This window comes from Anas acuta, chromosome 5, assembly GCF_963932015.1.
Source record: "Anas acuta chromosome 5, bAnaAcu1.1, whole genome shotgun sequence".
NCBI lineage: Eukaryota > Metazoa > Chordata > Aves > Anseriformes > Anatidae > Anas > Anas acuta.
The window spans coordinates 31,502,999-31,525,519 of record NC_088983.1 but is presented as its reverse complement, the minus strand read 5'-3'; the positions used below and the strand labels follow the sequence as shown (position 1 = coordinate 31,525,519).

The 22,521-nt window shown below is 45.4% G+C and overlaps 1 protein-coding gene and 1 long non-coding RNA gene across 2 annotated transcripts in view; one reads left to right on the top strand and one right to left on the bottom strand.

The window, feature by feature from the left end:
* IGHMBP2 (immunoglobulin mu DNA binding protein 2) overlaps positions 1-22,521 on the bottom strand; it is a 41,733-nt gene that overhangs the window by 18,622 nt on the left and 590 nt on the right. The window contains exons 2-8 of the mRNA XM_068683681.1: positions 21,290-21,459; positions 19,259-19,451; positions 18,459-18,556; positions 10,609-10,772; positions 9,986-10,186; positions 5,945-6,092; positions 3,441-3,615 (exon numbers count right to left, since the gene is read on the bottom strand). Coding sequence (XP_068539782.1) covers positions 3,441-3,615; positions 5,945-6,092; positions 9,986-10,186; positions 10,609-10,772; positions 18,459-18,556; positions 19,259-19,451; positions 21,290-21,459 — 1,149 coding nt within the window. The remainder of the gene's footprint in view (positions 1-3,440; positions 3,616-5,944; positions 6,093-9,985; positions 10,187-10,608; positions 10,773-18,458; positions 18,557-19,258; positions 19,452-21,289; positions 21,460-22,521) is intronic.
* On the top strand, positions 7,586-20,931 carry LOC137857356 (uncharacterized). Its single transcript, XR_011097066.1, has 2 exons — positions 7,586-8,151; positions 17,928-20,931. It is a non-coding gene; the product is annotated as an uncharacterized lncRNA (long non-coding RNA).

Sequence of the window (22,521 nt, the reverse complement as noted above, 5' to 3'; positions counted from 1 at the left end):
CGACAGTGTCTAAACATCGCTGAGGTCCAAAAGGGATTACTCCACGAGATGGGAGCTGACCTAACAACTGGCTTCCCTGCATAGTTGTTAACCCTGCCAAGGTTGAAAAGCCAGAAGATCTGACTTCTGCCAGTACCCTCTCTTAATTTTACAAATACCAGTTCTTTGTGCAGCTGGGGTTTAAAAATACAGAAGGAAAGCAAAACCTTTAAGCTCTTCTTAAAGAACAGCAATGGGAACAGCAAGGTTAAACAGCATGGTCCAAGTTGTAACCATAGGATCGAAGGGGCAAAACAGTTTCTGATGGAGAAAGAGGACGTTAAGCTCACTTGTGAATGCAGGAGAGATGCAAACTAGTGGCAGCTTTCCACTGCACAGTCAAATGAACTCAAAATTGAGTTAAAGAAAAGTGCAGCAGATCTGCAGCAGATGGGTCCTACCAAACACAAGAGCTCCCTGCTGTCAGCTCCATGAAGCAGCACCAGCAAAGGCTCCTGACATCAGCCATTGTGAGTGAGAGGGCAGAAGAAAGCAGCTGGGCAGGTGGTATAATGTTTTCTGAGCTCTTCTGAAAAAAATCTGCTTTGTTTCAAAGAGCAGGCAAAACTGACATCAGTCAAGTGTTAGAGACACCCAGCCGCAGCAGCAGGATTGGTATTTCTACTAAATTTTGCCTTACTCTTGGGAATTAAGTCTCTAGGCTCTGTTCCTGGGGCTGGGCAGCCCTGTCTGCTTCACTAGCACATGGCAATTCCAATAGCTGCTGCTTTGGGACCACAGTGAGTGTTTGGTGATTGTTTTCATCCAATTCAAGGTTCTGATCTTATAAATAAGCATTACTGTGGCAGGAGCACTGGGCCCAGAACAAGTGAACACAGCAGTTAAAAACAACCAAAAAAAACAACATCCACCCCTCTAAGAAAAACAACAAAAAGCCAACAACAAAAAAAAACTGAAATTGGAAGGACCAAACTGTAAATTTCTTCTTCTTAGTAAATAGAAACTTACTCCAAGCAGTACCTTGTACATTATACACAGAGCTCTTCTCTGCTGGGCATGGTTTTGTTATCTGATTCCAAAAGAAGCCAAATCCCTCCTCCAGCAAGCAAGCAAGGATCTACCAGTAGCTAAGCTTGCTCTAGCCTTCATCTAGTCCCTGACTATTAACCTCTTTTCAAGACGAGGTTAAGAACAACTCAGTTCACTCAGCACAGACTGCAGCCTCCCTGCAGCTCCCTGGCCTTGGCCAGACACTTGCCTGCTGCTTATTCCCAGCTTACAGATGGGGAAAACCTGGGCACAGAGAGACAGCCTGCAAAGCCACAGCAAATAAACACCAAACCAAGAAGGTTAGGGGCTTCCAGACAGGTATTTTTGTGCAGATCACCAACCTAGATAACTCTGCTAGACTGTGTAGGAGTGTGCTTATCACTTGCAAAGATTTAAAAACATCGAGCATTTGTGCATCAGGTAAAAACCAGGCCTTTGTCTCCAGTTTGATACAGCTCCTTATCATTATTTGCACCATCTCTCAGGTACCTGCTGAGCTGTTGCCTCCCGTGGATGTTTCGTTTCTCTTGTTCAAAATTCAAGTGAGGTTATAGATAGGTATCTGGCTAATTATTTTTTGGAAGCAGGAGAAAGTTTATGAAGTCAGACCAATTTCTCTGCTTGTGCACAAAGCCAGTTCAGTAATTCCAGATCTAGAGCAAGATAAACACGCCTGCATTTATATTTTAAACTACCAGAAAGTTCCCAAGTACTGTTCCGAGTATCCCCCTCAAAGCACAGGCAATTTACAGTAGCCATGGATCTTCTCCACAAACTACTTGTTCTTAACGTGCGTGCTATACATATTGCAGTTTTATAATCAGTGTGGTGCGTGTGATAATGTGGTGCAGCATCTCAGTGGGCCAACTCCCACATTAATATGTTAAATGAATAAATGCAGAACCATAGAGGCAGAATTTAATAAAGGAAAGAGAAGACTTGGATTAATCTGAGCAGGAGCCTAAATTCACTCTACAGAGCCTGTAGTCAGCAAAGAGAAGGTAAACTAGGCCACCCTTCTTGCCAAGTGGAAGAAAACATCACACAGAAAAACAGATTATTTTACTTAAAAACAAACATTTGAAAATCTACAAATTTTTGGCTTTTATTCACCTTCTGTTTGCTGACCATTTTACTAACTTCAGTGGCTGACATGCAGTATTTTAAACTCTTTTTTTGAAAACTTTTCCAACCAGTCCGAAAATTTCAGTGCAAAACAGAGAAAACCAAGACTTCAAACACAGTGCTCATAAACAAGCAGAATCAAAAAAAAAAAAATCTCTACTAATGACACATCTCTCAGGAAAAACATCTATTAATGTATACACAATTTTGAGTAATCCAGTATTAGCACAGTACTCCTTCTCACTAAAGGCAAAAACAAAAGCAAATAATGCAAGCTCAACACATTTAATTCTTCGGAGCTGGGGGACATTTCAGATGGCTGATGGAAGGATGCAGATAAGCATGCCTGAAGGCACCATCAGTTCCCTAGCAGTACCAGTCAGGACAGTATCCTCTCATCTCATGCTCTTTATCTCACAAGTACCTGCCCCTTGTACAAATGCCCTCATTGCATTCATCTTCCCTGTCTGCCTTGCTTTTTGCATGGAGGATCTTTTGTGGACACACAAGCTTTAATTGCATGCAGAACATGGGCAAACAGCAATCTCAGAGAAGGCAGGCAATCTAGCTGCCAGATCATGCCCCTGCAGCTTAGAAGCCCTATGCAGAATGGGCACGGCAGTGTTTCAAAGGCTCACATGTCCCTGTCACTGCATGACAACTACATTCCCACTACAAACAGCTGGATCTGGCACAGAATTGACTTCAGTTTCTGAGGTTTCCTTTAGTGCCTCTACCAGGGCAACCCTCCTATGCTCAAGCCTAAAAACTTGATCTGGTGTGCAGGCTCCTGTAAGCCACATCTCAGCTCCTGCACATCGGAGAGTCTCATGGGCAAAGTGCTCGTGCCTTGGAGAACTCACAAAAGCTCCTGAGCGGGGCCAAAGGCTGCCTGTCAAATCGCTCTCCCTGTCTGCAACTTCAAAACCCTTACAAGCTCTTGAGCAGTTGCCCAGCATGCAATTATCAGCACAAAAGGAGGCTCTCCAGCGCCATGCTGACTACCAATGCTGTGCTATTATGTGAGTCAGCAGCAGGTAACACAACTGTCACGTCCTTGTGCTGTAAGAAAGCCTGCTCAGATGGAGGTGCATTAAACTTTAAGCAGTGGCTCTGGGTAGAACAGGTCTGATGTAATTCTGGCTGTGTGACCAAGCCCAGCCCATGGAGGACACTGCTAAATAATCACGTTAATGAAATGTCTTGAAACTTGAGGTGTCCAGAAGCACAAACAACAGAACCTGTAGCCACAAACTGCTCCTTACTTGTGAGAGATGATAGTGGGGGGAAGCTGCTTGTGATCCCCAGCCAGGATGCACTTGGGAGCTTTCAGCAGAGGTATCCAGCAGCTGGCTTCCACGGCCTGTGCACACTCGTCTATCACCACAAGATCAAAGTGATCTTCAGGAAGCAGCTTCAGGGGACCATCCGAGGAAGCACCTAGTGAAAGGACAAGGTGCACATCTTAGCAGGGAAGAACAGAAGAGCAAACAACACGTTTTTAAAGCAAAGCCTACATGCTTTAATTGTGATTGAGGGAGGTAGAATGATGTTTCTCTGCAGAGATTTAGAGATTCAGCTCTGCAGTCGATGACAAATAAATATACATTTACATGTATGTGTCAGAGTTGTTTTTGCCAATTTCTGTTTGTCCTTTTTTGCCCTGGCATCTGGGGCCAAAAGCTTCCAAAGCATCTTTGAAAACAGCAGTGAAACACAGCTGATAAACAGAACAATATGCTCAAATACTTCACCAGAGCAAAAGTAGAGCAAAAGCAGTAATGAACACCCACTTTCCTTCTGCCCTCAAATGCAAACAAAAGTTCTCACCAACCAGAACTGGAAGGATGACAGATTTGAGATTGCTTAGTATACTGAGGGATACCCCAAAGGGAAAAGATCAATTGAGACCCAGACTCCTCAACCCTGCTGACCCTGGCTATGCTCCCCTGTCTTTCCTCATGAGAGGAGGAGAAGGGAAACACAAGAGACTGTAGTCAGCCAGGGCATGAGCTGTTTTTTATGTCAGACATTCATTTTGTATTGTCAACCACATAACCCTCACCCGGGTCCTGCTATAATCCAGACATGAAACGATATTGATCCGTGCATCAATCAGAACAGTGAATTTCCCAGGCATCAAAATACCACTGCAATTCAAAAGAAAAAGAAGATGCAAAAGGAGGAAAGAATGATGAAGAAGCCAGGGTGCTAGACAAGGAGCTTTTAGTCACAGCGTTTACAGAAATGTTTTTCAAAAGCTCCTGTGCTATTGCGATGTAGCACTGAAAGCAACTGATTAGGAACGATTTTGCTTTGACACTGTAAACCCTGCTGCCTCAATGGCTCTGCATCACATCTGATGTTACAGTTTGTCAACTGAGATGCTGTGTTTTCCTTAAAAAAATAAAACAGAATCCAGCCTATGTCAGTCCACGCTAATAACAAGGGGCATACAGTTGGAACTTGACTTTTGCAGTTTTACCACGCTGCAGGTGGAAGGAAAAGAAAAATAACCAGAAAGGTTCTGTCTAAAACTGTCCCTATGTGGTGTGCAGCTGTGCAGATGGTTTCCTTCCCCTCCAGTGTTGCAGCTCAACTTATCGAACTCCCATTAACTAAAGGTCACTGCTGTCCCTCTGTGTTGCCATGATTAAATTCCCCCTCCGCTGAACCTAGCAACAGAGCAGTTTGGCTTGCATAAATAATTCCCATCAAACTAGATGGTATGAGACAAATACCAAGATTACTTAACCGAGGAAAAGAAAGTTCAAACCCTTTGTTTTTCCATTGCCTTTCACTGAAACAGAATTGCATAGACCTCCAAACAGGCTAGCAAGCCCCAGGAGATAATCAAATCTGATCATTGCAATGCCTAGCACAAAATAACAGTTTTATTGAAAAAAAGAAAGCTTCCCCCATTTTTTTTTTACACAAAGCTACAAGAAGTGAGAGCTCAATTCCCAGCAAATAATTACTGGAAGGAATTTTCTTCCATTTTACCTTCATGTTAGTAACTTGTGAATACCCCATGAGGTTCTTTTTTATAACCTAAAATTACTGATGTTTTCCTTCAGCGAGTAATCTCTGAGCAACCAAATTTGAAGATTATAAGTGGGCTCTGGAGCATTACACATCTGATCTAGAAAAGCACTTTAGTATGTGTTAAATTTAAACACTGATGTTTCCCTTTGATTTCAAGGGATTTTGTAGATGTGCCTACATGTGCTGCCTGACCAACACCTGGAACAGTTCCCTAAATCACATGTGGTTTATTCCACTTGGGTGATTTACAAAACTAACCAAACACACAGACTGAGACCAGGCTACAGAAACACGTGTTGTATTTCATCAGCCATGGAAATTATCCAAGCAGGAAAGCAACTCCATGTGACTTATGAAATCAATTAGCAGACTGCACACTTCCAATAGCCCTTGTTTACTCGCTAGAAGCTGTGCTCCTACTCAGAACTGACAGAGATGCGCCACGCTGGCTCCCACCAAAGGCTCTTCTAAGTTCCATACTCTAGATCCACGAGGTGGTCTACACCTTCTCTTCATTGCAGAGTGGAACAATGTGCCAGGGTGTAAGCAGCGGGGATCCCACTGGGGAGGGGTTTGACAGCATGCAGCAAACTTGACCGAACTCCCAGGAGCAGGAAATCTAAGCCTCCCTCCTATCCTGGCCGGATGCAGCATTGCATGGCACATGGTTTGTGTCAGTCTTGCCAAGTGAGGCACAATATTGCAAACAAAGAGGATCTTGCACCTGTATTTGTAGCAAGGACAACACTGGCACGAGTAAGGGCTGCAGTCATGGCAGTTTCTTCTCGTTGCTTCAGCTCCTTTTTCAGTGCCTTAATCTCACTGAGAAAATGGCTCCGTTCGCCCTTGTCTTGGGCCTTTTTGGTTTTTGCCTGTAAAATAAAAAACCCAGATAGACCAGACAGGGTTATGTTCAGCTTCTCAGATGACCAAAGCAGTCAAATTCAACATGATTCCTCTATGTACACCATGGTCACTGGCTTATCAGAATCAGCTCCATAAAACTTTGGTTTCTCTTCCCTCTCTCTGCCAGCAAGCCCCTTCTGCAATCAGCACTGCCTGAAACATAACAAGGATGTCTGTCTGTGCAAAAGATGAACTGGATCAATACAACCCCAGGCTCGGTGCGTGGAACAGCAAAATGAGAACATCACTCACCGCCTATCCGACCATCTGGGAGCATCAGCACTAGCACCATCACTCATGCTCCAGACAGTGATTTCCCAAACTTAGCTGGCCCATACTTAAAAACCCTCTTAAAAACTTCCTTAATTACGAGCATAAAGGATTGTTAAAGAGTAACTCCCTGACCTTAGATCCTCTGTTCAGCCCTCCTGCTCTGCCCTGTACTTCCCCTGTGCCCCGAAGATCAGCAGAAGGTCAGATGCTTGAGTCCAGCCAACAGCCAACTCTGTGCATAAGCAGAAGCACCTTAGCACATGGAGGGGTGTAATATGTAGTGGTGTTTAGGCTTGCTGGGAAGAGTTCATGCCTTTACTGGGTGAGGAACATCACAAATGCCCTCCCAGTCTCAGCCTGCTCCCTTGCTCAGGGGAAGCAGGGACCCTTGGGCTCCAAGCGCCCTCGAAGCAGGAGGGCTCCCTGCGCCATGGCCAGCCACAGCAGCAGCTCTGCATTTTTAAAGAGGCATCTCTGAGTTGTTGTAAATGATTCACAGCAATATCTAGACAGGCTCATGGCTTTTTTTAGCAACGCCTATTAAATATATCTAAAACATCAACTCATCACCACTGGTTGCTGGCGCTTCCCCGGCTGCAGGCCGGCAGCTACGAGACAATGGACAAGCTGTTGCTCACTGCAGGTCACCTTGAGAAAGCTGCCCGTGCTCTCAAGCTGAAATTTGGGCTGTTTCCTTGGAGGGAAGGCTGATGACACGAGAAACCTGAAAAGGCTACAAACATGGGCTTTCAAAAGCAGCCAAGCCAGTAAGAGTTGATGGTTCCTATAGCCATCTGCTGCATGGATGGGTTGTCCGGTGTGTAAGGCCATACCACAGCTCATACCACAGCATTTCCCTTAGGAACATTTCCCCTTGTGTCTCTCTCATCTCCCCTGCCACCTGTTTTTGTTAAGCTTCTAGGTATTCAATATCTGCGAGGCCTCTATATGTCTGTCAAACATAGTCAAATAGGTGGATGGGTTTGGAAGTTACAGGGGAGGGATCACACGGGAGGGATCACCTTTTCCTGAGCTAAAAGGACAGAAGATCTTTTCCTTGGCCTAAAGGGAGAGAGTGAGTGCTGTTACTGGTACTCATTTAGTTGAAGGAACAAAACAGACTAGTGTCAACTTCCCCTCCGCCTGAAACATGGGAAAATTAGAGAGCAAAATTGCTGGTGCCAGTACTGCAAGTTTCATGTCTGTTTTGCAAAAAAAAAAAAAAGATCTAGTTACTGAATTAACAACAGCGACTGGCTGATGACATTAAGACCCAAACATCTGGCTGAATGTCAAATCTGAAAGCAGCTGAGGGAGCAGGGAGCCCAGCCCAGCCCTAACAGCACAGTCAGCCCCAAGGATATTGATTGGCACAGAGCCCACTCACTCCTCGTTAGGGCTTCATGGGTGCCAGCAGGCTCTAGTTACCCTAATCTGCCTTGTTTGGGTCCCCACCCATGTGCCTTTTACCCCTGGGTCTGGGAACTGCATTTAAGGCCAGACCTTGGTCCTTTATCCTTTTATGAACCCTGTAGGGGGGCTTGCACCAAACTCAGTTGGGTTCTGCTTTTTTTCCTGGGCTGTCTGCAGCCTTGTTTCATTGCTTGTTTGGTGATGTGGATGGATATCTGACCTTTTTTTGAAGTTCCTGGACCTATCTGCCTTTCTTGCTTGGGTGCCATGGGACTGCACTATTGTTGGTGCAAACAAGACCCAGAAGATGATGTCCTGGAAAGCTCTCAGCCTAAACAGGTGTGTGTGGAGGGGGGGGGGAATTGGGTAGAAAAATGTGTGCAAAGAACATGGATTTTCATTTACTAGTCCTTCTATGACTGAAGGTAGTGGTAAAGGGGAGAGTGAAGAGTCAAAATAGAAGTGAATGAAGGAAGAAATAATTACAAGGGCAGTTAGGGGACAGTGAGAGGGAGGCCAGGACCTCAGAGGTGAGCTCTCTGCAGCCCAGAGGGAGTAAGGGAGGTAATAGGAGTTGCACTCAATGATCCTTATGGGTCCCTTCCAACTCAGGATATTCTGTGATAAGAAGTCGGGTGCATCTTTTGTGAAAGAGCTGGTCATGGGCATCTCAAAGCACTGCCATGCGAGCTGAATTGCAGCAGTATGTTAGATATTGTTTTTTCTCTGGTGTTATAAAGTGGGACAAGCTCTGGTGGCTAGTCCATGTCTCCCATCCCCATGTACCCTTTCCTCTAGGGAGAAAGCAGATGGATATCTTAGTACTAAAGACTCTGCTTTTCTGCTTTCTTCCATTTTCTCCCACTTTTCCCAGGTGAAATGTCTTCCCACCTTTCAAAGTGCTTCCCAAGAAGAGGGCAGGGCAAAAAATGAGCCATTAGTGAGGAAGATGCAAAATATATTCAGTAAAAAAGACTTGGTATCTAGCTGTGATTACAACTGGGTCCCGCATCAGGGGGAAAAAATGAAGCTGCTGCTACAGCAGTAGTTGCAGACTGATGTTCATGGTGCTGAACTCAACATTCAGCCTGCATCATTCAAAAAAGTAAATGCGTGGTGCCCTACCAAAGGGCATGGCAGTGTACTTGGGCAAGTATGATGCAACATGCAGGGGTATGAAGATGCTTTCCTGTGTCTTCTACTGAGATAGAGGAGATCTTGCCTAGGCTGGACACATCTGCAGAATAGCTTTTGGACAATGCAGTCACCAGAAGGGGGAGAAAAAAAGTTCTAATTATCATCAAAATCTATTATCTCAAATAGAAGAGCTACTCAGTAAATTAAGTTTAAAAAATTAAGTTGTGAAAAGAAATGAAGGATGCATTTTTATGGTGTACTCTGCTTTCTACTTGAGGTGGCTGAGAGTGGGAGGGAGTGTTAGGACAGCCAGATATCTCATTAGGAAGTGAATTAATGATGTGAATGTTTCCCTTCCCCTCTGGTGAAGAGGACTGCATGAACAATGCCAGACAGAAAATCTGGAGAGCAGGGCACTGCAGCATCTCCCCCCTGCACAGCAGTAATGACTATGATTTTTCTCTCTTCAGAGAGGAATTTGTCTAGGAGGGGTTTTGCCCTCAGCTGCCTCTACAGCAGATGGAGATGAGTAGTGCTGGCAAGTGTATTTGGCTCAGGCATACCCTGGCAGAGAGGCTGTCTCCCTCTGTAAGATGCTGCTTCAGGCTGGAAGCTTCCCCCATTTCTGATGACCAGGCTTGCACCCCAATTCCTCTTCTCCAAGTTAAATGATCTCCAGGCAGAGGGATGAATGCAGGCTATGTACACCTCCAGCTGTCACTGTGAGACCTCTCCACTATGCTTTTTTTTAACCTTTCCCCTCTCCTAAAGTGACCTTCTGCTGATTCCCTCCACATGAAGAGGCCTGTGGTTCAGAGCTAGTCACTGGGACTTGCTTCCAGCCATTCTTCATGGGGCAACCCACAGCACCTGCCTAAAGTCATTGCTTTCCTTGGAAGGTGATGGATACCCTTAAGTATCCAAGAAGTGGTGGAATTACTCCTCACTTAGAGTAACTTGGCTAACAGATTGGGTGCTGCTAACAGAGAGCTGGCATGCAGGTTACCCACGTGGGGCCTGTTGCAGGGACACGTACGAAGGCCTGGTCGATGTCCTTCCTGATATCTGCCACGATCTGAGCGCTGTCGCTGCGGGCCAAGACCGCGTCCAAGGAATGCTGCTGGATGGGCTCCAGCAGGCGAGCAGGGTGCCCCAGCCGTAGGATGTGGGCTTTGTAGCCAGCCAGCCTTTCCACCAGGTTATCCACTGCGATATTGGAAGGGGCACAGCACAGGACCTGTGAGGGGAGAAAGCAAGTGCTTGTCATTGCTGAGTGTGAGACTGCCAAGGCCAGCAAAGCACTGGAGCGATGGGGTCTGAGCAACAGGAGGGCACTCAGCAGAGCAGAGAGGAGGATATCAGCTGTTAGGAATAAACCACTGACATCTCTATAGCCTCCAAAGACAACTCTCAAATTCTCTTCCTGCTTTCAAACACCAGGGCAGAATCTTCTATAGTTAGCAAACCTGAGCTTTGAAGCTTCTATTTGCACCTCATTTCAGCTGGTAGGGGAAACTGCCCAGCCTGTGCAAGACAAGCCAGGCTCTACTGTGTAACACAGCTGCTGCTGGATCTGCTCCAGCTGCCATGAACCCCAGTGACTTTGCAAAACAAATCAGCATGCTTGCTGCCACTACAGTCCTGTCACCGATTACTCACTTTCAGGCCTTGCTGTACAGCTTGCAGGATGATCTCTACTATTGTCGTGGTCTTCCCTGTGCCAGGTGGTCCATGGACGATGGCAAGCTCTCTCTGTGCCAGTGAGAAGGAGACGGCCTCCCTCTGTGATGTGTCCAGCGAGTCATTGTAAAACTTTAAAGGCTCTGGGGAGACAGCAAGAGATTTCTCAGCCCTAACTTGGGTTCTTGCTGAGAAACAAATCCATGAATATAAACCAGATGCTCCCAGTGGCTGGGCCATGTCTATTAGATAATGAGAATAACTTGCCTGGGGAGTGAGGCATGCTGTTTCCCACCTAGGTGGCTGAGAGACCACAAACTGGTAAAAGTAAGGATTTTCGTGCTTCTAGAACAAACAGGCTACCTGTGCTACATTAGCCTCTCCCCCTCACCTGGTGACATTTCCAAAGGAGCAAGCATTCAGGTGTGAATACAGTTAGTCTATATATGGACACTTTACAGGGTTTGAAGAGGCATCTGCTTGCCATAATAAAAAACATTTAGGATGGGGATGGTACTTTGGGGATGTTTTGGAAGTGAGCCAGCATATTTAGTAAGCATTCAGTGAAAAGAGGGAAGAAAATCATAGAATGGCTTGGGTTGGAAGGGACCTTAAAGATCATCCAGTTCTAATCCCCCTGCCAGGGGCAGGGATGCCACCCACCAGATCAGGTTGTCCAGGGCCTCATCCAGCGTGGTTCTGAACATCTCCAGGGATGGGGCATCCACAGCTTCCCTAGGCAGCCTGTGCCAGTGCCTCGCTGCCCTCTTAGTGAAGAATTTTCCTCCTAACCTTTGAAATCTCCTATCTTCTAGTTTAAAACCTTTCCCCCTTGTCCTGTCATTATCTGTATGAGCAAAACGTTGCTCTCTATTTTTTATAAGCCACCTTTAAGTATTGAAAAGCTGCAATGAGGTCTCCCTGGAGCCTTCTCCAGGCTGAAGATCCCCAGCTTTCTCAGCCTCTCTCCATAGGAGAGGTGCTCCAGCCCTCTGAGCATCTTTGTGGCCAGAGCAGAGTGAGACAATCCCCTCCCTGCCCTGCTGCCAGCCCTCTGGTGATGCAGCCCAGGAAAATGATAAAAGCAGCTCGTATAAATGATGAGAACTGTTAGTTTGGATTTTAATCATCAGAAAGGAGAGAAGAGTGTTTAAATTGTGTTATAAAAGGATTGGTTTCACTGCAGAAGATAGAATTCTCACAAGCCACTCTTTACCTCCCAGATTTATCTAATTTAAACCCATTATTTATTCTCATCCCACTTAATCCTGCTGCTAATCTCCTTCTTCATTATGGAAGTTAATTACAGCAGAGATGATGACTCATCTGAGGTTTACCGAAAATAATGTTCCCACGAAAGCTTATATAAGACACATCTCTGGGCATCATTCCCTGCAGGGCATCATCAGTTTTATCTCAACCTTTGCATTAAGGTAGGGATGCATCAAAGGCATAAGTTTCCTCTGGCCTCAGACAAGTGAACTTCTGTGCAACTCCCAGGCAACCCGTGGCACTGACTTTTGAAGCAGCACAAGCAAGTGAGGCACCCAGGTTAAACAAAGAGCACAGTGAGGATAAAAAGGCTTGGTGGGGAAGTAGTGGTGATTTTTCCTACTAGCCTGCCTCTTGCTTTGTTTATTTTTGAGTTAGTATGGCGGTGACTAAGAACAGCAAGCTTCCATGGGCCAGGGAAAAAGAATAGCTTAAAAACTGAAAGCCACTTCCCACAACGAGGAACAAGTCAGGGTGGAGGAGTCATTGATATTTCCTTGCTCAAAGAATGAGATCAGAAACAGTCTTCTCCACACACGTGCACACCCTCTTCCCTTTTAATCGCATGCTGCCAAGAGTTGCTGTGGGGGCAGGCTGGGAAATGTGCCTCTCTTCTGGGCTGGGCTCATCAGCAAAGTTTGAGGAGGAGGACAGAGCCTCTTAAGAGGCTCCTCTGTTTTTCCATTTATCAGCTGGGCTCTGAGCAGGCTCACCTGAAGAAATGCTGCTTATCTACTCCAGCAGGATTGGCCCGAGTCCTCTCTAAAAGCAATCAGTTTAGGATTTGCACAGATAGTCCCAAGAGAGGGCCATTAATGCCAAAAACTTGCAGGAACCAAGGCCCTTTTCCACACAGTACTAGCAGTTCAGGGAGCAGGAGTGGGTTGGAAGGTGATGTTCAAGTCCAGGACAGGGATCTTTGTTCCCATCTGTGCTGGGTGCATACCTATGAAGGAACAGTCTCTCCAGGGAGGAAGAAATCCAGTTTTCTAGAGCTGGAGGGTTCTTGCACTTCAACGTACCTTCCAAGGTATGCTTCTTGCCTCCTGTGTGTATGGGTACCAAGAACAAGCCAGATCCCACAATCAGCACCTCTGCAGCCAAACAGTGCTAGACAAAACCCAGGTGGGTAACTCAGCCTGAAACAGGGAACTTCCCCTGCCCTCTTCCCTAGCTATTTGTCAGCTGAGTTGTCCACATTGCTTCGTTTTCTTCATAGATTTCAGGGCCCTCTTCCTGGCCTCTGTGTTGACAGGAGGCTCACAGCAGAGGGACAAGGAGTATTTAAGGTTTTCAAGTGATGCAGCAGAAGCCCAATGCCTGGGGCAAGGAGCAGAGGAAACTTTGGTATAAATGCCTGGTGTTTCCCCAGTCCTTTGTCTGCTGGGTCAACTTTTTACTGCTTGTACCCCTACCTTTTAAATAGGCTTTTTTCTTCCTTCTTTCTCTTTTCAAGTATCTTTTTAGAGCAATAAGCCAATTAGATATAAGCAATGCCTTTTGCACTCCACGTGGCCAGGGAAGCCAACCCTGGCTGACTGTATCTAGACCCAGATTAATATCCCCTCACTTTTTCTTGACCTGCTCCAGAATTAACAGCTACCAGCTCTCTCCTATCATGATCTGCACTGGGTTAGGCCTGCAACAGGGAGTTCTCTGTAAGAAAAGAGATTGTGTGCACCCAGCCTGGCTGGCCCTGAGGCGCACAGCAAGCAGAGAAATGCTGGCCTCTGCTGGCTAGCAAAGCCTCTCTGTACATCCACCACAATGTACAGGTGCAGGAATCCCTGCATATGTGCTTTGAGACAGCAGCTGTGAGCAGGGAAGGCTTTCTTATAGGAGGCTTCCAGTAGCAAAGCCCTAAATACTCTGGGCCACAGGTGCAGGTTAAAGTGGAGGAGAGCCAAGCAAAGTATTTCTCATGGATGGGCTTCTGGATTTTGTTTTCCATCAAGTCTGGTGAACAGAAACCCTGTTCTGCTCCAAGTTTGCTTTTTGGTAAGCCTGTTTTTCTGCTTGGTACTTTTCTGGAGGTAACAAGATAAGGGTTGAAAATGTTTTGTTGTGGGGAGCAGTCCCATTCTTAGCTGCAGGTCATGTCTACCCATAGGTTTTACCTTCATATGCTCTATGGGTCATTTTTCCTGAAGCCTGTCTAGTGTTTTTGTGTTACTCCAAAATATGTATTCAGAGTTTTTAATGTTTTGCAAGGACTTGGACTTCATTATACAGCTCAAGAGGACAGATAATAGCACAGATTGAGGGCCCACCTTCAGCAAATACAATCCTTCTGATTGCACTAGCCATACACTCTCATGTAAGGGGCTTGTGAGAGTGCCCTGGCATTCTGTGTTATCTCCAAGAGCACTGCAGCTTTTCCTTCATACAGAAGAGACAGCTTCCAACATATCCCCGCCACTTAGCATCAGACAGGGAGCCACCAGCTTCCTGAATTGAACCTGAAGCCCCTAGCTGCCTCTTACAGTTCAGATCTCCAAACATACTCCTGGCTAGATGCTAAAGGGCAACCCAAGCATCTCACAGTAGCAGTGGTGTGAGATCTGTGAGACTGTCTGTTGCCTGTAAAGATCATGGGGTGAGAAGGCTGGTACAGATTAATTTTAGGCTTCTCAGGGTCAAAAGCCTGGCATCTTTCTCCTGAGTTACTGACAACCATCTTATACAAGCTCGATCCCCAAACAAACATGCTCCAGAGCCATTTTTCCAGTGGGAGTCATGCCTACACCCATTACTACTGGGAAGGACTCATCCCCAGGTAGTGAGCAGGATTTTCCACATATGGTGGGAAATAGCTGCATGCAAATTAGCAACTCTGGAAGTCATCAGCAGTTGGGTAAAAAGGCATTAATTTGTTTTTTGTCATTATTACCCTTCTGTGCATACTGGTGCTCTTTTAGCAGGCATATATCATGCACTGGTCAGATGCCAGCAGCCATTAACTACTTTAAAAACATGTTTCAATTGGCTTTATCTGACTCCTTGTCCATCTAATCAGTCAGTGCCTGGATTTAGATACCCTCCTGGGATGCCACAGGCTTTAATATAGATCCTCCAGGCACAGCGTTTGGCAGCACACTCTGCCATAATAAGGCAGCTGTGATCCATTCATGAGTAAATCACAACACAGGAGGGTAAAACAAAAACAACAAACAAGCATCTTGAAATTATTTACCAGATAGGCCACCATATGCCACCAGGCTAGTGCAACTCTATTTGAGAATGCCCTAAAGAAAGCCTTTATGACCAACCTTTTTGAAAAAAGGTTGCTTTTCCCTCCAGGCTGAGAGGCTCCATGTCACTAAACACAAGAAAGCACCAACAAAGCACGGGATGGCATTAGTACTCTGCCAAGCTTTGCTGCAGGAATGGAGAACTACAAAGCAGCTGACAAATTGCAAACCAAGCTGGCATGAAGTCCCTATGTGTTTTATGAAAATGGACCGTGGTGTCAGACCTCTGAGAACCCAGCTAAGAGACCCAAGACTCCTATCCTTCAGAAATTAGTTTTCTAATCTCCTCCCCACCATCACATACATCTTAAAAAATTAGAACATTCTTGAATATCTATCTGGGCACAGAGCTGGGTGCTTATTCTCTCCAGTGACCCTTCTACTTCTCAATTTCCTTGTAATTTGGTTTATATCTTGTCAGAGAAGACAATGACAAAGGCTGTCCCTCTGGGCACAGACCTTATCTACTCTTTTCCTAGACTAGTGTCAGTTTTAGTTTTTCCTTGGGATGGGTATTTATATGGTCTTATTCCTACTGCTGGCTTTCTGAGCTTCTGATTGAAGCAGAGTGTAAATTGCATCCCAGAGTGGTGTTAACATAGATCACAGAAGGCTTGGATTGGAAGGGATCTTAAAGATCACCTAATTCCAATCCCCCTGCCAGGGGAACCCACTAGATCAGGTTCCTCAGGGCCCCATCCTACCTGGCCTGTATAGACATCCAGTTCTATGAGCTGTACAGAACTTATTAACTGTGGGACTCCTGATGGGTTTGTTTGAAATCAGATAACGGATGGGATGAGACAGATGCAGAGAAACATTCCTTTAAGAAACCAGACTAAAAGATGTTTGATCGTGAAAGGAGGTGCTGTGCCATAGAAGAGAAACAGCCTGAAATGCTGGGAGCTTTTTCCATCCTTCCATGTCAGATCACGCACCTGGGAAATACTTCTTGCCTTTGGCAGATAATCCACGCATTGCATGTTTCTATGCTATTTGCAGAAACCCATCCATATATGAGCCCTATGGGACACCTGGGGAACTGTGTGTGCCATCTTAGAGGTGTAAGAGAGAGGATTTACCCAGCCAGCTGCTAAGTGCCCTCCCATTGAACTTGTTGGAGGCTGGGAGTTGAAGGCACCTTGCAGGACCTATTTAAACTTAAAAGTTGTTATTATTTAATGCCTGGCTAGTATCACATCTTCCTAGCTGGCATGAAAGGAGCTATCCAGTAAAAATGTGAATAGAAGGCCATTCTACCCTGCCAGAGCATTTTGATGTTCTCAGGTGATATGCTGACTTCTTGTATTGCATCTCCTGTCTATTGTGACTGAATGTTTCCATCAATCCATATTCTCAGTGCTGGGGAGATGTAAAATTCATTTCTGTGCTTAGTTAGTTCACATCTAATAGTGACATCTGAGCTATTCAGTGAAAAGGAATTTTTTTTCTTTATTAGAGAGGCAGTTCTGCCACCATGGGGAAAAGGCACAGTTGAAGCTGCTAAGAAAGTTAGTTCATTAAAATTTAATTTTTATCTAATATTAAAAACCTGAGTACACCAAAGTCCCCGGGTAGCCAAAAGGCTAAGAGGTTTGACTCAGGCTAAGCTCAGTGCTCAGAACTACAGAGGTCTGACTCACATGAGCATTAACTCTTCATCTCTGATATATCAAAAACCTAGCCTGAAGGTAATAGAAGTGTGCATGTGAAAAAAGGGAACCACTGTGGACAACTAACTGCAGTAATCAAGGTAACAGGAAAAAAAAACTGCAACAGCAAGCACTGAGCACAGCCCTGGCCAGCAAGGAGACCAGGGATAGATGGTATAACGTGTGATATGCTGCTGACAGGTGAGCCTGGGCCTCAGGAGAGAGCTAAGATAGACTGCTTGCCTGATCCTCTTAGGCAACTTAATCTACCTTCTGCCTTTCTTCCCTGACTTTTGCAACCTAGATGATATTTCCCTTCTGTCAAGGGGTAATACTAATTAACGGGTGCCCGGCCCTCATTCTGCTGATCAGTGGCTTTGGTTTCTTCACGGTTGCTCTTAAAGGGTAATTTCATCTTTAGTTTCCCAAAAATTCAAATCAAGAAAGATCAGAATAAAAGGGGATTCTACTTGCATGCATTTTTTGGACAGCTGTTGGTAAAACCTAGTTGTGATGTTTTAAGTATTTGATGAAAAGCAGTCTGCATATCTCCAACTTGACTAAACATAATCAGAAGGCTGTAAAAATAAAAATACAAGCCAATAGAATACACCCCAAGCTGTTTCAAACTGCAGTAGTTCCACAGTAACTTAACTCCCATGAAGGCTGAGTTACTGGATTTTCAGTACAGAAGCAGAGCTGGTAGCTTCTTATCTCTGAAGTTTATGGATGGGTTTGGGGCAGGATGCAAATAAGAAATGTCTCATAGTCTAAACTGAATTTCAGACTCATGAATGTGTGCAAAGAAATTCCCCCATCACGGATCCTATTTGTTTTATGCCACAATTCAGCTTTCCTTGGTACACCCTGAGGAAAGTGAGCATGAGCTATCTGAACAGTCTGGGTAATTCTGTCTCTTTCCAGTGATGACAAGGGTTTTTACACCAGGTTAGCATGTCCAGTGACCCATTAACCAGTAGGAAAAGTAGGTGTTTAATGCTGCCAGCTGCAACAGCACCTATTACTCATATTCAGCTGAGGTCTTTCCTAGAGCAAAGTGAGCTGCACTTTTGGCATGGCCCAGAACTGCACAAAGATCTGAGTAATTTGTTCCTATCGGCAGTTTCAAAGAACAGGTCATGAACTGACAGACCATAAGCACTCTTCTCAGAGGGTCAGCCCCAGAGATGTATCTTTATGGACTGGAAGAGGAGTAATAGCAGCACAGTGCGTGGAAAAACCTGTACAACCCTCACTTAGGACTCCAACTCTGACAGATTTAATGGGGCATCTGAAGATGTGAACATCCTCATAACTGGTGCAGAGCCTGTGGATAGGAAACTTCAGGCTTCACTGACTGCTCTGGAGACTGAAGATTTTACCTCCTTCCCCACAATAACTTACCGTAATCTTTGCTTAAAACCTGTGTGAGTAGCAACATCTGCTTTTACTGATACATTTAAAAGAGCTCTCTACCTGCCTAGCTCTCAGCCCTGCATACCAAGGCAGATCAAACAGCAGCAGTCTCAGTGTACACACTGGGCTGTAAAGTGCTAGGGGCTCTCACCCTGAGGGTTCAGAAAATTCCTTTAGAGAGACCAACCCAGCACTTGCCATCAGGATGATATGAAGTCTTAGAAAGAAAGGTCCTTACTTGTTTCACTGAATGAGGTTGGATCAGACGAAAAGAAGAGGACATCGATCAGACCAGAGGCTGGACCACCACGATATTGCTTTAGTGTGTTTAAAGCTCTGCCAAAGAAGAAAACACACAGGTTATATGCACAGCATAAATTCCTCCAGAGATTCACAGTGCAAATTAGGGGCCAGGGCAATGTACCCCAGTGAAAGACGTCTGTGAGCACAACAGACTAATTCTAATTGTTGCATCTCCCACCCCTCACGTGCTCGTATCCCCTGTACGTTTCTCCTTTCTACTACTGCTTTGGTTTGATGCATTCAGACCCTGTGCTGAGCCTTTCTAGTGTATTAATTCATTAAAGTGCTACTCCGTTCTACTGCCTGGATGGAAAAGGCGCTACACAGAATCCAGTGGGCACCAGAGCTGGCACAGTATGGGATGAAAACAGGTAACAGTGTGAGAAGTGGGGCAGGGGATAAACAGAGAAGAGCAGGACTGCATCAGCCAGCTGGTTGATAAATTTAGGCTGTTGTGGCACTTCAGCATAAGATAGCCAGTTGAGTTATCTCATTAAGGAGTACAGGTTCCCTCAGCAGAAAGAGAAAGGCACATCCTGAAGGTGGATACCTCTCCCAAACGGAGCTGCCACAGGAGTAAGAGGAGTAAGATGGGAAGGAAGAGAAGCTGAGACTAGTGAAGCAGACTGAGATCAGTCACAGAAGAGTTCTCACAAAATAAGCCTGGCAATTTTCAATTGGCTATTGCACTCCTGAGCAGTGATCCCTGGCAAACTGCACCCTCACACCCCTTACTTTTTTAGCCTGTTGTAGGTGACATCGTTGGCTAATTTCAGCAGGCGGTAAGAGCTCTCACGGTCCAAGCTCAGCATGCCATCTCGAGATTCCTCAAAGGCAACGGTGATTGCTTTGGAGGTGACACGTGTTACAATGCCGGTGGAGAGTGGATCGCCCTGGCCGACTGAATCATAAAGCCCCAAAATGTCACCTGCAAAGACAAGTTAAAGACAGAGTAAAGTGGAGTAAATATTTTGAAAAGCAGTTTTTTGGAGGAGACCAGCATGGCCCACTGGACACTGGGCTCACCTACACCAGCCACAGGACTAGTTCCATGTTATCTGCCAAGGTCAGAATTTGTACCAAGCCCAAAAAGGAGGAAAATATCCTTCTCTTTCACAGTAGTGCATACAGCAAGAGGCAAGGGAGAAAACTATTAGCAGTGAGAGGACACCAGGTAACAACTAACCAGCTGCCTTCTGATCTCCATGCACCATAGGACTTGGAGAGGACACCAACAGTGCTCCCCCACAGAGCTGCACAGAAAGTCAAGATGTTTTCACGTGGCCCTTGGAAAGACCTAACTTCTCCAAACTCTCAAACCATTTTAAGTTCATTTTATTGTAATAGCCAAGGAGGCTGCACAATAATGTGTGCCTCCCAGATGACTGCTCTACACCAGTCAGCAGAACTAAGAAAGACGAGATTCATAAGGACTCACTGTGGCCTTTCTGTTCTTCACAGTCACATCGAGATGGGACCACTCAAATTATGCAGTGCAGCAGTCAAATGGAGATTTTAAGCAGGATGATGTCTGACAAGTGGATACCTTAGCTGAGGCTCACACTCATCAAGGACTAAATGTCAGATTTGCAAAATAAGGGAAGCTTGCCTCAGTAGTCTCCATCAGCTCTTACATTAAAATGTTTGTCTCTGAGAACAATTTAGTGCTACAGTAATGTTATTTCTATTTGAAGAGCCCTGAGAGATGCTGTTTCTTAGACCTGAAGGTTGAGCCCCCGACCTACAATGAGTCATTTTAATTTCACAAGTCAGCACCTTGGAGGCCTGGCTGGCAAAGAATGCATCAACAAATTCAACTGTGACACTTCAAAACAGTACCACAGATGAGAAACAATCCAGTTCCAATGCATCTGCTTAGCAAACTAATTGATCGAGCAAACAAAACCAAGTAAAGGACTAAGCTAAACCAGCAAACTATCTGGTACACCCAGCTTCACTCTTGTAGACCAGTTTTGGAGAGTGCAAGGCAATATCATTATTGCATAAGGAAAAGAGAAAAAGACTCTGCAAGAGAAAAAGGAAAAGCAGAGGGCTTTCCCTGCGGACTCACTTGGAGCTATTTCAAGGTCAAACCCAACTTTTTCCAAGGGATAAGTCTGTGTAGCTGGCCCCAGCATGGCAGACTGGGTCCTTACTTTCCTCAGATACTGGCAGGAGCTCAGCTCTTTTCAAGGAAGTGATGGCAGAAGGTGAGACAAGTCAAAAGGGCACTGGCTGATGTGCTGGTGAGTCAGTATCTCTCTACTGCTTTTATTCCCAACAGAAATGCAGGCACGTCAACTAATACACATGGCACACTCTTCATCTCTTTTTCACCAAAAATAACAGTACAGGGAAGGGAGAAAATATGGCAGCTCAGGAAGGAAAAGGAAAATCCACTATGCATTTTGAAATTAAAATATAAATAACAGAAGCTCCTTACGTACCCCAAAATGTAAGCTCATACAAAGAGTGCCACAAAATCTTTAATGACAGGAGACCAGGGCTTTATTTTTAAGGATTCGGAATGAGGAAAGCCAACTCTCTAATCACCGTCACTCTTCCCTGTTGCAACATACATGCTTATAAAAAACTGAGGGAGAAAGAGGACATTTTTCTTTGGATTTATCTTCTAGCCATAGCCTTTTTCTCCCTTTTTGCATCAATTGCTCAGTCTTTACAAGTATCACATTAGAAAGATGTCAGGAAGAACACATTCATTGTCTCTCACCTTACCTACTTCCCATGAAGAGGAATAGCACTTACCAGGCCCAAAACTGTTATAGGGCAGCTCAGCATCTGAATCATATTTTCTAGGCTGAAATGTCACGAGCAGCCGCCCGTAGAGGCCAGTCCTCTGGTTGGTAGCTTGGAGCTTTAGCAAGCAGACACCTCTGCGCTGCAGTTCCTTCAGGGAGACGTTTTCCTGCCAGGCCCTGGAAACCACACACAGGCATGAACACCATTTGCCAGACTGAGGTAAACTCAAAGCTTCAGAAGACAAAACAGAAAAAGACAAAGGGATGGGAAAAAAGGATGACAGCAAAAGAGACGCTAGCTTCATGAAGTGTTGGCTTACATGACTGCTTGGTAGTGATTTAACTGGATTGGCTTCTGGATTATTTTGGGCAATGGGACGATGCTCACTGATCTTGAAGAAGAGGTTTATATGATTTTCCCCTCTCCAGTCTGGGTGTGAAAAGGAAGCTGCTGCCCCGTTAACCCATTCCCATGAACCGTGAGAGAATAACCCCAGTTTTCTCCTATCATATAGAAGCTCTAAAATGGAAGATTTGCTCTTTTTCACATGAAGCTCTGCTAATCCCCAACAAATACTCTGCATGTGCAGCTGTACTGGGAAAAGGAGTGGATAACTTGTGCTGACATGCAGGCTACAAGCAACTAAGACACAAAATATGGGCAGCAGCTTTGCAGCCTGCTGTCCTTTGGGCCCAATGCCTGCCACAGCAGCAGGGTTCACCCCACAGTCTTGCTTAGGAGCCTTGCTGGGTTCTTTATTTTTGTACTGATTGAAGCAAAATAAAATCCTGCAAGTTTATCCCCTTTAGTATCCTAATTTGTTTCACTGTGCAGTGAATTTTAAGCATCTGGGCAGAGCAGTGTGGGGACCATGGGACTGCGGGGTCCCAGCAGCTGCTAGGGTCTGGGGAAGAGAAAAGCAGCCCCAAAATGGTGCTGGAGCAAGCTCTGATCCTATAGATGACAGCAAGCCCTAAAGGGTGAGTCTAACAGGGATCTATAGGAGTGAGCTAGTGGTATGGGTGAATCCTATATGTGAGAGCAGGTGCTATAGGGTGATTGTAGCAGGGTTTCCCATTGAGAGGGCTGTACATAGTGAGTACAGCAGCATTTCCTATAAGTGTCTGTAAGACCACTGCCAGCCAGGCTTCACATAGGAGATAAGATCCTATAGGAGACAGTACGGTTTCCTATATGTGGCAGCAAGTCCTACAGAGGTAAGTCTGGCAGGGATCCCC